Source organism: Pan troglodytes, chromosome 13 (assembly GCF_028858775.2).
Source record: "Pan troglodytes isolate AG18354 chromosome 13, NHGRI_mPanTro3-v2.0_pri, whole genome shotgun sequence".
Lineage (NCBI taxonomy): Eukaryota > Metazoa > Chordata > Mammalia > Primates > Hominidae > Pan > Pan troglodytes.
In genome coordinates, this window is record NC_072411.2 from 76,590,817 (window position 1) to 76,608,902 (window position 18,086).

The 18,086-nt window shown below is 41.6% G+C and overlaps 1 protein-coding gene and 1 non-coding gene across 7 annotated transcripts in view; both read right to left on the bottom strand.

The window, feature by feature from the left end:
- Positions 1-1,343: 1,343 nt before the first annotated feature.
- The window catches only part of WIPF1 (WAS/WASL interacting protein family member 1), a 123,306-nt gene continuing 106,563 nt past the window's right edge, over positions 1,344-18,086 (bottom strand). For all 6 annotated transcript variants that reach the window (XM_001150625.8, XM_009443791.5, XM_009443790.5 and 3 more), the window contains 5 exons: positions 16,978-17,154; positions 13,430-14,200; positions 9,613-9,825; positions 8,822-8,935; positions 1,344-4,373 (listed from right to left, as the gene is read on the bottom strand). In XM_001150625.8, coding sequence (XP_001150625.1) covers positions 4,318-4,373; positions 8,822-8,935; positions 9,613-9,825; positions 13,430-14,200; positions 16,978-17,154 — 1,331 coding nt within the window. In that variant the 3' untranslated portion in view covers positions 1,344-4,317. The remainder of the gene's footprint in view (positions 4,374-8,821; positions 8,936-9,612; positions 9,826-13,429; positions 14,201-16,977; positions 17,155-18,086) is intronic.
- On the bottom strand, positions 7,968-8,030 carry LOC112208465 (U7 small nuclear RNA). Its single transcript, XR_002942946.1, has one exon. It is a non-coding gene; the product is annotated as a U7 small nuclear RNA (small nuclear RNA).

Consider the following 18,086-nt stretch of genomic DNA (forward strand, 5'->3'; position numbering starts at 1 on the left):
AGTAAACCACCTACAAAGCTTCTGGATGTGTATTATTTAAGCTTTGTAACCATTTTGCAATTGAGGAAGCTAGAACTCAGACTTAAATAACTTGTCTATGGCCTCACAGGGAGCAAGTGGCAGAGCCAGAATCCAAACGCAGATTTGTGAGTGCACGGCTTTTGCTGTGACGCTGTAACCTCTCATTTGGCCTGTTCTTTCCAGCCAGTGTGAAAGACACATAAAACAGTGATAGAGAGAGAGGCAGGAAAGACTATGAAGATGGGACAGTACAGTGAGAAGTCACACTGTCTGTCATCAGTACATCATTTTGGGCCTTAAATTGCCCATCTGTAAGCCCAGACGTTTGGACTGGATGACCTCTGAGTGGGGTGACCACACGGCCCCATTTTCCAAGGCAACCCAGACTTATACCTGCTTTGCCACTGCAACTATTAGCACCCCTTCCACTCTCAAAAATATTCCATTGTGGATCATAAATTCTAAGGTCGCCCTATCTGCGAGGTTCTGGCTCTTAATTTCTGTTATTTCATACTGAACCTAATAATACTTCTCTGATGACTGAAGCACGGTAAAATTTCATTTTCCAGGCCTGGAGGTACAGGGAGGACAGTAGGTGAGGTGACCCTTATGCAGAAGTTGCTTTGCATTTCTGATATGGATATTTTTTCAATCTAGGAGCTAGTGCTCCTTTCCTTTAAAAGTACACTAGTAGATCCCCTTCTAGTGGATTTGGCTCCAGTTAATTTGGGATCATTATATAAATATTTGTTTCCTACTTCACACTAATAGTGGCTACTCCTTATTGAGTGCTTACACTAAGGCTAAATGCTGAGTGCATTATCTCATTTAATGCATATATTAATGCTATAAGATAGTTCCTCACCTTATAGATAAGGAAACAGGTTTAGTGAAGTGACTTGCAAGTAAGACATGGAGCCAGGTCTTCCTAAGCTCTTAGCCATTCTTCTATATTGAGATCTGTATGTATACATACAGCAGATAATTAAGAAAGTTATCAGGCTCCTAAATTCCCATTGGCCTTTCCTGTATTTATCAGTATCCATGCCAGTCTTTGTAATTTCATCTTCCATTGCTTCAGCCATCCATCTTTACCTCCTAGTACAAACATCTGCCTCAAGTAAACAGATTTTGACTAAGATGCAGATTCTCGGAAAAAACGAAGATGGGATTAGCAAGTAGGTACAATGAATATTTACTTACTTATACAAACCTTTTTTTGTCTTTCTTTTCCACAGTTTAAAACCGAAAACAGACACTTGTTTTTTTGTTTATATTTACATAAACAATACTTAAAAGAAAAACCACCAGTTGACACCATATCATTCTGCTTTTCTTTATTGTCTGGCTAACTTACAAAGATGCAGATGTCTAGGGTAGTCTCTGCCCTACCACTTACACTATCCTGATGACACAGATAGCAAAATGTGTCTGTTTACATAGTGCATGGTATGAAAAAAAAGTTTTTCTTCCTCTACGGTCCTTGACTATAAGGAGGGAAAAATTAATTTCATGCCAACATTTTTGGGGAACTTTAACAATCATCCCATTTCTGCTACTAAAATAACAAAACTGGTATTACACTTTAAAATATAAAGACCTAACAGTTTTTACAAATATGCAAATAATCTACTACTTAGACATAAAAAAAAGTTGACTTCTTTTAAATCACAAAGTAAGGCACCATTGGATTAAACATTTCTCCTGGCTTTTACTAAATAAAATGCATAGTGAAATAAATACTGAACACTGAGTTTTAATACTGTAATACATTTCAATATAAAATAAGAGGTGAATGTTAAAATACTGTATTACATGTTGAATACATTTATCTGAAAATGTTATGAAAAAAACACACATGTAAGCTCTGATTTCAGGGAAGAAAAATTCATTTTTGTAATTTTCCATAGTTTAAGATTTTACCACAGAACTTATTCATAGTTTTAGATGCAATTAGGTTGCAAACTTTCAAAGAAAGGGTGTAGGTGTATTAATGAAACATTCACTTAAACACTACATTCTAAAACAATCTATTCTGCATGAATGGCAACTTTGAGCTATCACCCTGTTCCAAATTTAGAACGGTACCTGCCAAGTTCAGATATGCAAAGGAATTGTCCAATTCTTACTACCCCTTATAAAATTCAGACCCACTTTCTCTGAGTCAGACTTTTCTCCGTCATATTTTCTAGGAAGGGCAAATTCCATCTTTTGTGAAATGGGTCATTAGGCTTTATCATAGGGATGTTTTTCGCTGTTGAAATCAGATAAAAGAATCCCAAATAAATGATGCTGCTAAATTACCAAACTGCTAGAGATTAAAAAAAATTTTTTTTAAAAAGCCAACACTTTGCCAAGCTTGTTATACCTTATTATTTCTTGATTCTCTTTGAGTAAAAAGCCCAAATGACTGTATGGAAGAGAGATGAATGGTAGAGGAGAGAGGAAACACAGGTTCTCTAATGTACTAAATCAGGACTTTGGCAAGGAAGTTATAAAAATATAATATATTCAAATCAGTAACTTCATAATTTATTAGACATCCCATTTATTAGAACTCTAAGTTCTTTTGCTTTTATATAAATGAAACATTTATTCTATAAATAGAAATGTATTTTTCAGAATTTTCTTTGGGTTGGTTTCTTGTTAGCATCTCCCAGTAATACATGAATAACATACTGAAACCATGATACAATGTTTAGGTAGATATACGTATACATATGTGGTCATGTGTTTTTAAAAAACAAGTAATGGTAATTTTAAACAAAACCATGTAAAATATCTAAGTGGAAATAGTTTTTCCCAACTCTATAGCTAGATTTAAAAGTCCTAGTAAAATTTTGTAAACAAAATCATATAAGAAAAGGCAAGGCTGGCTCTTCCCTATGGTCCTTTAGTGGAGCTATATTTGCATAGATCCTAGACAAATCATGCAAAACAAATTCCCTCCAATTTCCACTAGCAATCTCCCTAATTCGCTCAACCCTTACATAAGCATCAGATTTAGATTTTTAGAGTTTTGCCCACCAACTCAAATCGGTTCCCTTCTTCTTCCATGTTTCTGATTTGATATCTTTTCCTGACTTTCTTCCCCTCCTACCAAGCCTTCCTAGTCTCTCCCAGCCTCAGGAGCTTGCTCAGCCAGAAAGGAACAAAGGCTGCTTCCATTTCACAAGGCAGAAGTCCAGCTGACAAGTGGAGTGCGTGAGCCAGCTGGTTCTGAGCCCGGAAGTCCCGACAGGCTTTCCATTTGTTTCCAATGGCTTTATTCCACATGACTTTAGTAAACCGTACTCAATCAATTTCTGACCTTGGTACTTTGAAGCAACACTTGTATACAGATATTAAGGGAAGAAGGAAGTTAAGGGAGGAAAATCGAAGGTCAAACTGTGTGTCAAACAAGGTGCTGGGTCCTAATTTTATTTTTAGTTGCCTCTTGAATCGCTCAAGCCCATCTTGCCTTTTTTGTTTTTTAAACAAGAGGTTTCTGCACTAGCTTCCATCTTCCAGACTCGTGCTGTCTAATCCAGTAGCCACCAGCCACATGTGGCTACTGAGCACTTAAAAATGTGACTAGTCTGAATGGAGATGTGCGGTAAGTGTAAAATACACTCTGGATTTTGAAGATTCAGTACCAAAAAATAATATAAAATATCTCATTAAAATTTTATGTTGATTACAGGTTGAAATATTTTGGATGCATATTAACTTCACTTGTTTAAAATATATTAGAAATGTAAAAATTGTATATGGGGCTCACATTATATTTCTATTGGACAGCTCTGTCCTAGAGCCAAGCTCGGACTGCCAAAGATTGGACATCCTGTGACTGCAAGTTTCCAGTGAGCCCTTACTCAGCAGCTTGCTTAGGTGGTCTGTGGTTCATAGAAACAGAGAGGAGGCCAAGCATGCGAAAAAGGAACGGGAGAAAACAGCTCTCAGGGGCTTTAATAATTACAGTCTGTAGCAAATAAGCAGTGAATGTTTGAATTTGGTTGGTGGAAAGCTGGGATGCAATTCATCTCTGCCTATTACGACAAAAGCCTATCGACCCCAGCAGCCAGCACAGGCAGGCTGCAGCTGAAGCAAGCAATAGCCTGGAGAATAAACACAATATGAAAAGCTAGGTGAATTTCTTACCGATTCCCACCCACACACGCATATTCCCACTCCCCCTCCCACCTTTCCTCCTGCCCATACATGGGGCACAAGGGAAGAAGCAGGGAGGAGGGTATGCAGTTCTTAGATAGCAACAGAAGCAGCTCTTGAGCTTGGGTAGAGAAGAGCAGGCAAAGATCACCTCGGGATGGGAGGGAGTGGTGGAGCACCCCTTTCTCTTCGGTTGGATCCACCTTGGTGAAAAAACAGACAAAATATAATTTTGGTTAGAAAGCTGATGTTCTCATCATGGAAGCTCGGGGATGGTTGCACGGGTACCCACTACCTCATCCCTATGACCAGGGCTGTCAGCTAACTGGCGTATGTTGTGGATGAGAAGTGAGAGGTGAAAACAAGCAAGTAATGTTCTGAATAAACATCATGGTGGGTGATCCATCACTGGCTCCCAAGTACTTGCACAAAGTTAAAAAAATCATTTTCTTCTTATCACAGTGTATGCTTATTATAGATTTAGAAAATATGGATGAGTAAAAAGAAAGAACTCACCCATTCCTCCAGCACCCAGAGATAACCAATTATGTGTATATTTTTTACTTAGAAACAGTTCCCCGTTTTCTTCCAGAAATAAGATCATATAGTCAGTTTGAACATCTTTCAAAGGCATTACTCTTTGCAAAGATTATTAATGACAGTCTGCATTCCAAAATATGACTACACTACAGTCTACCTAGTCAATTCCCTTTTGTTGGGCATTTAGGTATCTTCTAATTAAAAATTAGAAAGCTTTTCTGACAGTAGCCATTCTAATGGGTGTAAAGTTGTATCTCACTATAGTTTTATTTGCAGTTTCATAAAAGTTAGTGATGTTGAACACCTTTTCAAGTACTCTGTCGATGTGTTCTTTTAAAAGTTATTCACGGCCCAGTTGCAGTGGCTCACGCCTGTAACCCCAGCACTTTGGGAGGTTGAGGAGGGACGATGGCTTGAGCTCAGGAGTTCAAGACCAGTCTGGGCAACATAGCAAAACCCTGTCTCCACAAAAATTAGCCGGGCATGTTGGTGTGCGCCTGTCCCATAGTCCTAGCTACCCGGGAGGCTGTGGTGGGAGGATCACCTGAACCTGAGAGGTCGAGGCTGCAATGAGCCAAGATTGTGCCACTGCACTCCAGCCTGGGTGACAGAGTGAGACCCTGTCCAAAAACAAAACAAAAACCAAAACCAAGCTATTCATGGGCTATCAGTCCACTGTAACTAGGCTTAAAACCCATTCACATAAAAAAAAATTCATTTACTACACAAACATTTGTTGAGGATTTAACAGGTGTTCGGCATGAGGTCAGGTGCTCAGATGTTGTGAACAGGTCTAACTGGGGCATGTGTCAATCAGGTAGGTCTGCTCTAACCACTGCTCTGAGACTCAGTGGGCTGGAACTGGCAGATTCCTCAGTAGGCATCTTGATAGGGACCCTACTGGTCCACTTAGGGATTTCTGAGAAAGAACCAAATTTCTGAGCAAGGAGGGGAGTTAGGAGAAAACACTGAAAGAAGCACCTCTTCCTCTCACCATCCCAACCAAATATTTTCTTGGGCAGGCATCCGAGAAAAGACTCATCTGGATGTAAACCAGACACCTATCATGGGGCCTTGACCATCAACTGACCCGCCACAAGTTGTTAGTAGAATGAGGGCTGGCCTTGTCCAAAGCTGTAATTAGAGGGCACTCCAAGTGCATTCGGTACTGCTCAGGGCTGTCTGGGTGCGCTCTCAGGCTGTGGGCTTGGAGGCTGAGGCTGCTGCAGAGCAGAGGAAATCTTGGTACTCGACGGTGCCTTATTTATTTTTGTTAGATGATCCATTATCATTATAAAATATTAAACATGCCTAATGCTGGAAATATTTAAGGCAAATCTACAAAAAAATTTTGGTCGACTGTGGAAATTAATTCACCAATTTAAAAACTACTTTTAGGCGAGGCATGGTAGCTCATGCCTATAATCCAGTGCTTTGGGAGGTTAAGGCAGGGGACTACTTGAGGCCAGAAGCTCAAGACCAGCCTGGGCGACATAGAGATATCCTGTGACTATAAGAACATTTTTAAAAAGAAATACTTGAAAATGCCCTTTATGTTTCAGGCTCTGTGCCCCTCAAGGAAGGTGCAATAGTGAGCAGGACACAGTTCTAGTCCTTACATTGCCTACTCAAGTCTTAAAGGAGGATGGGAGAAGATATATGCTTAGCTATTCCATTAAAGATCTAGAGGGTACAGGGAAGATGGTCTATTACCAATTTAAAAATAGAAATAATATTTAGAATAAGAAGCAAATAATAAGTTAGGAAAAATATTTGGAGTCTATATGAACAACTCCTTAAAGTCAATTCATTTATTGGTGCCCAAGAAGGAAGAAGGGCTGTACTCTTATCAAACAGAAGCCCTTCTTCTGGTGCACACACACACACACACACACACACAGCATTCAAAGATATCTGTCCCATGTGAAAACTTACTTTTCACTAACACTTTTTTTTTTTTTGAGATGGAGTTTCGCTCTCGTTGCCCAGGCTCAAGTGCAATGGCGACTTCTGCTCACCGCAACCTCCACCTCCTGAGTTCAAGCAATTCTCCTGCCTCAGCCTCCTGAGTAGCTGGGATTACAGGCGTGCGCCCCTATGCCCGGCTAATTTTGTATTTTTAGTAGAGACAGGTTTTCTCCATGTTGGTCAGGCTAGTCTCGAACTCCTGACCTCAGGTGATCTGCCCACCTCAGCCTCCCAAAGTGCTGGGATTACAGGCATGAGCCACCGTGCCTGGCCTTCACTAAAAATTTCAATCATCAACTCTTGTATAATGATTTTATTATAGCTATACTTCTTCATTAGGTATTGTCTATGAATGCAGTCTTCCACATAAACAAATCTTTTCAGGAATTAAAGTTTTCCTTTTAAGCAGTAGTATTCTGTTTTCTTCTAGCATTTGTCCATGGAAATTTTCCTATATTTTCTAACTCTTTAACTTTTTCTACAGAGGCACAAAGCACAGTTTGACTCAATTAATTTAATTCCATTTAACCCAATAGAAATTCAACCCAACAGAAACATCTGGTGTTGTCCTGCGCTGTAACACACAGCACAGCCATGTTCCTGTCTCCTCCTCTGACCTGGGACTGCCATCTGTCACTTCTCTCCCATGTCAGTGATTTTGCTTCTCACCAGTCTTAACTTTAGCTGTTATTAATCTCCTATAAGGTTTGGAACCAACCAACCAAAAATTACTTTAAACTGTGTTAGGAAAGAATCAGTAGACTTTGAGTACATGTAAGGTGCTCTGTTAGGGAGTGGGGCCATCGCTAGGGATGTTGTGACATATTTGACTTGTTTGCTTAAGTTTTCTCTATTTCTGGTTTGGGAATTTGGCTCTGAGGCTAAGGCTGCCACGAACCTCAGCCTCATGGATGACATATGCATATTTCATGCTAATTCTTTCTTCGTTGTATACGTTTTTTTTTTTTTTTTTTTGAGATGAAGTCTCGCTCTGTCGCCCAGGCTGGAGTGCAATGGCGCAATCTCAGCTCACTGCAACCTCTGCATCCCGGGTTCTAGTGATTCTCCTGCCTCAGCCTCCTGAGTAGCTGGGATTACAGGCGCACACCACCATGCCCAGCTAATTTTTGTATTTTTATATTTTTAGTAGAGATGGGGTTTCACCATGTTGGTCAGGCTGGTCTCGAACTCCTGACCTCGTGATCCGCCTGCCTCAGCCTCCCAAAGTGCTGGGATTACAGGCGTGAGCCACCATGCCCGGCTATTGTGTTTTTTTAAAAGTAAATTTCAGAGGCTTTCCAGCAAAACCCTGGAAAGCCTGCTAGACAAATTCTCAAAGAGCTGTAACACTTCCTATACATTTACTGTTATAAAATTCCAGTTTGTCTATTTTTCCTTTCTTGTTGACATTCTTCTTCAATGGAGGAAAAGCAATTTAGTTCTTTATGGTAGCATTACCTACATTAGCAGAACAACAGAAATAATTTAAATGTCCATGGTAATGGTAAATTACTATATGCTGAAATAAAAACCATGTGATAACATGGGCACTATTTACTAAGCAATGTTATGTAAACCCCGCCAAAAAACTGTACATCGTCATTATAACTACATAAAAAAACAGAATTATATGGATAAAAAATTGGATGAGAATCTGGTAAAATGAAAATATCTATTATGTGGAGAGATTATGGATATATTTACATTTTCATGTAATGCTCTGTAAAGCTATGATTACAATACGTTTAAAAGATCAAGGCAGTTAAAGGGAGTTTTTGTTATAATTAATCAGACATTATGCCAATTTCAAAACTAGAAGGAATAGAAGATGGCTCTACTTGTGCTGTCTCAGGAAGATGAACACAGAGGAAGATGTCCAAAGAAGTAAAATAATAAAATTTAATACTAGCAAACCACGGTATTTTGAGCTTGTAATGACACATTAAAATAACTGTTTCTCATATGCATTCTGGGCATCTGCAATTTCCTCACTGCCTGTGGAAGGGGAATTTACTAAAATGTAGATGGCTCCAAAGGGTTCTCTACCCCACTCCAGGCAAGAAGCCTGGACTTTCTATATAGCCCGAGTGTCACTCAGGCTACTCAAGCGTGAATCTTCAAAAACCTTGGCAGAAATACTCACTCCGGCTTTCGTTTCTTGCCAGTTTGCTGGGATAACTTTTGGTCGTTTGTACATATGGCTCTGGAGGTGGCAAATCGGAAATCGGATGGAAGTAGAATCTGCTTTCCCACTCATCTGGGAAGAGAAACAAGCAGTATCTTCAGTGACAGACAATGTGCTATGAAGACTTATGTAACGAAAGGCACAGAATGAAAGAGAGAGAGAACCACAGACATCAGTGCTAGTTTTTATGCCTAGAAGTTTACAGAAAAGCTGGAAGTGCTACAAAGGTCACGAATTAGTACACTGACATATATACAGGCCTGCAAATCAAAGCAAAGTGGTTTTAGTGAGAGTGATAAGGATCCAGCCAGTCCCTCTTAGGAGCTGGGGGCTAAGGTATGGGACACCTTTTTCCCCATTGATAACAATGGCAGAGATAGGCAACTTAGTATCTGCAGGCCGTCAGGCCTCTTACCTACAGTGAACTGTTTAGAAATGTACATAATAAGAAGCTATAAAAAGATTCTTTTCAGAATCCTGGAATCTCTGGAAAGTTAACTAAAATGAGACCCAAACAAAGAACAGATCAGGGAAAAATGATCCGCCTTTTTGGGAAGTGGGGAAGGGGGATTACTATTTTTAATTTGAAATCATGGTGGGCCTTAGAATGGTTAGATAGTTAGATCAGTGCAATAGAGTGTGATAATGATGGAACAAGAAATTAAATGCAAACAAGCAAACCACATATACAAACAGATTTACCATTTAGTTGCTGCCCTATAGCCCAGGGAGCTGGGACCACACCTCACCTTCACATGGAGAGTCTTGGAAGCCATTTCTAATAGATGTTGATGGTGGAGGTGGGGGAGGTGCCCCAGCACTGGGCCTATCAGGAGGAAGGGGAGGCCTGGGTCCACTCCTGGGACTGTCTACTCCACTCCTGGATGGCAACTGAGGGGTAGCAGGCAGGGCCCGAGATGTGCTGCCGTTTCTGCTTGCTGGAGGAGGTGGTGGGAGGGGGCCTGGAGCAAAAAAAGACACTTAGTGCAGAACCTTACATCCACATTCCATTACCGTGGTCACCATTAGTGTACAGCTGATGGGGACTTGCTGGACACATGCCCTTTAATTAGGGTGATTTTCTAGGATATTTGGCTGAGAAATGAGTAAACACACAGAAACACAAAAATTGCACATGTGTACACATGTATATGCAAAACAAGTGCATACTGATAGCTAAATGGGTGTTTTGGCTTTGAATTAGCGCTGAGATTGGAGATGGCACAGTGAAATTGAAAACGGGTGAAAATCTGTTTACACGGACAACTGTATATTTAAAAAAACATTTTATAATCCTTTAAAGAGCTATTGAACTAATTACTGTGACATGATGAAATAATTTTTTAAAAAAGAATAAGATAGTTATGAAATTATTTTAGGTCTTCAGAAGAACAAAGTTCTTTAAATGCATAGTTTTGTTGTTAATTACAGAAGCATGTTTCTGTGATGTATATGATCTGTTTCCAGGCAGAAGTGGCATCAGGAAACCAAATACCAGTCATCCTGAGAGCAGTAAGAGTTTCTTCTTGGTTCTTCCTCTTTGGGGAGGCAGACAAACACAGGGAGTGACAAACAGCTAATCAACATCCATGGCTATAAATGCTAATGTGAATCTTGACCCTGAGCAAGCTGGTACCCTATGGAACTTGGTTTCCTAGCTGTAAAAGAGTGCCAGATGGTCACCTGTCTCACAGCACTGCTGCCAGGAAAAACTAGTGAAAATGCAAATAAAAAATACTATGTAAGTACTTGAAACCATTTTTTTAAAAAATGTAGCAGTATGGTATAACCATAAGTTTTTAAGTTTCTAAGAAAAATTCAAGGAAATTTTTTTTGATAATACAAAAGAAAACCATCTTGCTTTTCCTATCCTCCAAATGCAGGGGCTATTTGAGTAGTAAGTAAATTAAAAAAACAAAACCAAAAACTTGAGCATTTTCCAATGTAAATCAAAATGGCCTTAGTAATTATGGCTGCTCTTCAGCAGTGTGTTCCACTTGTAAGATGCTGACATTTTATGTGAATACAATGTCTTACGGTGCTATAAATAAATATCTTATTAGCTATAGATTCAGAATCCAATTAGGAACCTTAAACTGAACAACCTGCCCACTGCAGATATCCCTGACAGAAAGTCTTGGCTCCAACATTTTACAGAGGTGGGAGGCACTGCCCAGCCCTGATTGGTCTCTCAAGGAGTCTTCAGTGCCTCACCTGGCAGTGGTTATTTATTACCCTATCTGCTTGTCATTGCTGGAGTCCCAGGCAGCAAGAGTTGATTTATTGAGGAAAAGTGTCTCATTTGCTGTGGTTTTAACTTCATTGGTGATACCACCACACAACTGTCACTACATGCAAACTCAACTTCCAATATTATGGGGCCCTGTACTACGTAACCTCGTCTCATTTTCTTTTTAAAGTAAATGGTCATGTTCATGTTCCTAACTCTCCAACCTTGTGGCACCCTGCTCCAAATCCTGGCAGGCACAATAGAAAAGAAAACAGATTTCTATTTCCCACTGGCAGAATAACAGAAATGATCATTTATTGAATATAACTACATGCCAGGAAATACGATAACCACTATACATGCTTGTCTCATTTAATTCTTATAACAACTCTGAGAGGTACAGGGATAGGAGACAATGCCTCAGAGGTTTTGGAAGCTTAAAAAGCTCATCAGAAGACTGAGTGGAGGAGCCAGGATCTGACTCCAAATCTATTAGATTCCAAGGCCCACTCCCCATAACACTGAAGCCAAACAACTCAGAATACACAGGGCCTTTGATGAACTCTCATACGCTCCTTGTGGGAATGTAAATTGGTAGGAAATTCCTGGAAGGCAATTTGGCAGTACCTATTGAAATCCATAGTTTACTATGCGCACTCACTGACCCAGATATTCCACTTATAGGAATTAACCCAAAGGAAATACAGAGATGTGTACACATATTTTGCTACAAAAATATATCACTACATTATCTGCAACAGGAAAAATCTAGAGTTGGCCCATATGACCAAGTGAGGGGATTGGTTAAATAAATCAAGGTACATTTGTAGGATTTAATATTAGGTAGCTGTTACAAGTCAGGCTGTAGAATAATCATATCAGCAAACATTAATGAGATACTGTTAAATAAAAAGCAAATTAGCAAACAATATATGTAGTGGGATACCAAGTTTGTAAAAACATATGCATTTTAAAAAGACTGAAAGGACACATTAAAAGAATGTTATCAATGATTATTTCTGGATAGTGGTGGTAGAAGGATTAATTTTAATTTTCTTTATATTTTTCAGTATTTCTATAATAAGCAAGTATGACTTACGTAATCAAAAGAAATAATAAATGTTATATGTCAATGCCTGTCATATTTTGGGGAATATTTAATCTGCTGACTCATCCATTTGGTAGGGCCATGGCACAATGGTTTCAAGGTGTGGTTCTCACATTCTGCTGCACACTATAATCACCAGGGAGCTTTTAAATATCCTGATTCCCAGTCTGCACCCCAGACCAATTATACCAGAGACTCTGGGAAGGGACCCAGGCATTGGTGGTTTTTAAAGCTCCGCAGATGATTCCAGTACGTGAGCAAGTTTAAAGAATGGTGATTATGAGGTTCCTGAGGTCACAGGGTCAAAGGTCTCTTATCTCTGCGTAAAGGAAAAAAATGCCCCATTTCCAGACATAATAAGGTCTGTACGATGAGATTAAATTTTAAAAGTGGGTGGTTCTACTGAGTTCATCCATAACCACTGTAAAACGCATCAAGTGAGTGTATTCTACTAAAAATGCCTATTATAATTCGGAGAGGGCAAACTCTAGGCAATCCTCACATTTCCTTTCATACTCTGAAAGTTTGTCCCTCAGATCAAGGTTTCTCAACCGTGGATGGGGGCATTGGAAGGGTCTCAGATGGGCTTCAGCAGGCTCTTCAAGCCATGTGACAGCAGGCAAATTTTGAGTTTATGCCTGAGTATTTTTGTAAAGATAGTTTATACCTTTATCTGATTCTCCAAGGGATTTATGTACCAGAGATTACAAAGAGCAAAATGGACTTTTTAAACATTAGTCTTTAATGAATAGGGAAATGGCCTCAAAGTCTGGCGAATGAAGAGAGAAGTACAGGAGAAGTTCATTAGCTCTTGAAGAACTTCCCCTCTTGTTGGAATAACAGAGCCCTCCTGCGGGAGGTGGGGACTTATTTTCCCAATTAAGACCACCGAAATTCTCTCTAGGGAGGCAGGGTAGTGGACTGGCAAGTACACTTCAGAGATGGAAGATGAAAGTTCTTGCCTCTTCTTTATTAACTAGCTCGTGACCATTTAACTTTATTAGCTACTCAGTGTCCTCATCTCTAAAACACCGACAGAAATATTGGTCCCACTTTCCTCCGGGGTTTACACGAGGTCACGATCGCACGTGTCGTGTGCCACTTAAAAGCACAAAGCAGTCTGAGTTTACTTATGCCTGCTTTTGTTAGACTATCTTGACTGACAGGATTATTGGTACATTTGGGCAGGCTGGGTTTTGGAAGCAACTCACCCCACGTCTTGTCATACCTGATCGGCCTGGCGGGTCCCTCACTGGAGGTGGGGGTCTCTCGCTGGGCGGGGGAGGAAGAGGACCTGAACGTCCTGGCGAAGGTAACGGGGGCGTGGACGAACTGAGGGACAGATTCCGCTGTGGGAGTCTTGGGGTTTCGTCATTGCCGCTGGAACTTGGAGGCAGAGGAGGCGGCCCGGGCCTGCTGGGAGGTGGCGGCGGAGGTGGGGCCTGTGAGGAGGCGGAAGGCCGCGGAGTGGAAGGCACTGGAGGCTTGTTGTTCTGAGGAGGAGGAGGGGGAACCGCTTCCCTGTGGATGGAGGGCCTGTTGCCCACTGGAGGAGGTGGTGGAGGGGGTTTGTCATCCAAGGCCCTGCTGGGGGTAGGCGGCAGGGGAGGCCGGTTGGAGAAGGGCGAGGAGGAGCTCAAGGGGGACTGACGTATTGAGCCTCCTCCCAAAGCAGTGCCGCGGTTTCCAGGGAAAGGGGGAGGAGTGGGCCCGGGGCTGGGCTGCCTGGGGCCTCCGGGCACTGGTGGGGACCCCCGGTTGTGCAGACTTGATTGAATGGGTCTTGGAGTACTAGGTACTGGAGGGGGAATGCTATCAGGCTTTGAGCCCACGTCGGGCCTTGGGGGCGGCATTCGGTTCCTCTGAGGCTCTGGGGGACCACTTCTGTGGCCTGCAGAAGGCACAGGAAACCTCCCTGGGCCACTTGGGGGTGAAAAGGGTTTGGCAGATGTGGATCTTCCTCCCGGAGGCAACAATGGTGGTCGGCTTCCTCCAGAATCTGAAGAACAGGAAAACAAACATCAGTAAGGAAATCAGGAACCCTGAAGAAATCAGAGAGCTAGAGTCTGTTCCCAGTGACTGGAAGTCCCTTCCTCAGACGGCTATAAAATACAGGAAACTATTATTTATATAAATTGGGTTTTGTGTGGTCCTTCTTGGGAGCAGAAAATCGACCATAGCTCTATTTACCTGCGAGTCCCAACTTCTACAGCCTATGAGCTTTCAAAAGGATTCTGCAAAGATCTCTTAGCATTATGTATAGACAAGAGCCAGGATGAAGTGGGCGAGAGTTCTGGTGAGATGCCTATTCATTATGAGAGGACAAGAACAAGATGGCATTGGTAGAATCATGATTTTCATTTTTCCTCATCACCATCTCTGTCTCCCAGCCCTTGTACCTCTCAGTTTTGAAACTAAGTCAGCTGTCTTAGGTGAAAAAATTAATTATCCCAATGTAAATCTCCAAATGTGAGGGCTTATCTAGTCCCTATGAAGAGAAATGCCCCAAAAAAAGTGGAAAAATGTAAGGGGAAATTATAAGGAAAGAGTTATGACTGCAATAAGAAAAAACTAAGAAAGGAAAAAGAACCATCAGTAAAGTTTAATTGTAAGAGTTGACACCAGTGGATGGAATTCATCTACAAAGAAGCAGGCAACTACACAACTTTTTTTTGGTACCACGTCAACCTCTGCTTCAACATTGGCAGGACAGAATAATCCTATAACTGCTCTGGTTCAACAAGGGAGAAACTAAAGGGGGAACCAAAGAGATGGAAAATTTCAAACCACCATCCCAGAATCTCTTGGAACTCAAGGTAATTCTGAAAAAAAAAAAAAAAAAATCTACCCTTCATTTATGAGTTAATAAGTGTACCAAATAATTTTGAGCACTTGCTATGCGCCTGCCATTAATCTAGAGACTAGAGACAGAGGAGTAAACAGAATAGAAAAGATTCTGCACTCCTGTAGTTTACATTCTTGTGGGGGGAGATAAACAATAAACCAGGAAATAAATACTCTCAGATAATTATATGTACTAAAAAGACACTAAAATAGGCCGATGAGATCAAGAGTGCTTGGAGAGGCCAGGGTACATGGAGTGGCTGGGGACTGCTCTTCTGAGAATGTGACATGTGAGCTGAGGCCTGACAAGAAGGAGTCAGCCACGGAAAGATGAGGATGACCAGCACTTCAGGCAGGGTTGGCCAGGCCAGCAGGTGCAGAGGCCCTGAGGTGGGAAAGAGCTTCAAGTTCAAAAACGGGCCCATGTGCCCGGGGCACAGTGAGAATGGGAGAGATCCATGGGAAGTGGAGCCTGAGTGGCCAGCAGGGGTTAGTCACAAGGAGCCCTGCAGGACAGAAGGGGTTCCGATTTTATCTAAGGCACAGGAAGAAGCATTTGGACAGATGTATGCAGTGGAGTATCATGAACTTAAGAGAGAACTTTCTTCTTCTTTTTTTTTTTTGAGACAGGGTCTCCTCTGTTGCCCAGGCTGGAGTGCAGTGGTGCAATCACGGCTCATTGCAGCTTCAACTTCCTGGGCTCAGGCAATCCTCCCACCTCCGCCTCCTGGGTAGCTGCGACTACAGGCAAGAGCCACCATGCCCACTAACTTTTTGTTTTTTTTAGTAGAGACAGGATTTTGCCATGTTGCCCAGGCTGTTCTTGAATTTTTGGGCTTCAGCCATCTGCCCGCCTTGACCTCTGAAAGTGCTGGAATTATAGGTGTGAGCCACCATGCCTGGCCCATTTCAGTATTTTATTTTTCTTTGTCTTTTGCCTTAATTTCTTCACCTGTTGTTAAAGTACTAAATGTATACATTTATCAGCTGCCTTAAATCCTTTTGGTGAGTTTTAAATAAATTTAAATTCAAATTTAAATGGTGGTCTGGCAAGATAGAACCTCTCATGTGATTGAGTTTCTCTCTAGATTTGGACCATTCAGTGATAAAACAGTAGGCTAACCCTGAGGATTCAGTGATTCCATATTCATGTAAATGTGAGAGTTTCATTCTTTCCCAGAGGACATCTTATAAAAGGTCTAAAAACGAAAATTATTATAACATGATCAACATTACAAAAGCAGTTTTATGGGAAAATTTCTTGAGTTTCTGTAGTAGTTGGGAGAGAGCCTCATGCCCTCTGCAAAGTTTTTTATCTAGGCATTCATGAGCAAGTTCAGTTTTTCTCTACCATCAGATTCATAGACAATCCTGAAGGACTCATGTCCATGGCTCCCTGCAGAGACTCCTGAGAACCACTGGCACTGAAATACCAAATATCTGTCATGCAAAACACTTTTTCAGATTTAGTGAGATTTGTAATCATATTCCACAAGACGTGCTCCATCGTGTTTGAAAAGCGGCTCACAAGTATTTTACTCTACTAGACAGCTGGGCTACCTCACAAAGAAAGCTGAATCTGTCAGGTCACCAGGCAGATTTCCAGGGCCAGCAAGTTCTATTTGCTCCTCCCTTTTCTTCCCACTCCAGCTAACCCTTTAGAAAAGTAAAAAAAAAAAAAAAAAAAAAAAAAAAAGTACAGGTTACCCCCAAAGACACTGGGTGAAAATTTCATAGTTCTGTGTAGCTGTCTGATCCTGGTTAATAATAATAATAAAGCCTAAATTGAGTCTCTTATAAAATAGTGGTAATATTTCAAACAATGTACAATATTTTAATAAGGGCGAAGAGCCTTAGAGGCTATGACCAGCCTCCAAACTGCCAAACTCTGCCTTGTCTTCAGTCACTCAGAGACAGGGAAACTCTCCTTACCATTATCCCTGTTGGCCGTGGATCTCAGCTTCGGCATTCCAGCCTGGAACAATCCTCCCAGACCTGGAGGTCCGCCCCCTCCAAAACTTCCACCGCCTCCGCCACCACCTCCTCCGCCAAATCCGCCGCCTCCACCAAAGCCACCACCACCGCCTCCAGCACCAGCTCCTTTAGGTTCTGCAGAAGAAGAAACACCCGACAGACTATGCCCCCTGGTCTGGCCCAGGTAAACCATAAAACAACAGTACAACAGGGAGCTGGCCGGCTCTCGGCCTCCAGCGGACAACTGGGATTTCTTCATTAAAATGCAGGATTTTAAGAGTTCCCTCAGCTCAGTCAGAACTGCCTGCTCCAGGCAGTCCCAGGCCCAGTGGTGGAAGAAACGAAAATAAAGGATGATTTGTCCCCACACTCCCCACTTGACTGGCTGCCACATGGGTCAGTATCTGTTTGTTCCGTATCCTAAGATTTGGCAAATAGAAGGATCTTCAGGCTGGGCGCAGTGGCTCACACATGTAATCTCAGCACTTTGGGAGGCTGAGGTGGGAGGATCGCTTGAGCCTGGGAGGTCAAGACTGCAGGGAGCCAAGACTGTGCCACTGCACTCCAGCCTGGGTGACAGTAAGACCCTGTCTCAGTAAAAAGGATCTTCAAAGAAAGAGGGTCGCAAGGGAGGAGGAGATGCCATAAAAGGTGAGAAGAAAGGAAAGAGTTAAAAAGAGAAGAAAATAAAATATCTCATAATTTCACAAATATACAAATATCCAGGCTGGGCACAGTGGCTCACACCTATAATACCAGCACTTTGGGAGGCTGAGACTGGAGGATAGCTTGGGCCCCAGAAGTTTGAGACCACCCTGGGCAACAAAGTGAGACCTCGTCTCTACGAAAATAAACAACAACAACAAAATGTAGCCAGGCATGGTGGTGCACACCTGTAGTCCCAGCTACTTAAGAGGCTGAGTGAGAGGATCAATTGAACCCACTGAGGCTGCAGTGAGCTATGATTGCACCACTGCATTCCAGCAAAAAAAAAAAAAAAAAAAAACACTAAGCAAATATCCACAATTGAGTTATACTTTTTCCCATCAGTATTTTTCATTTTATGT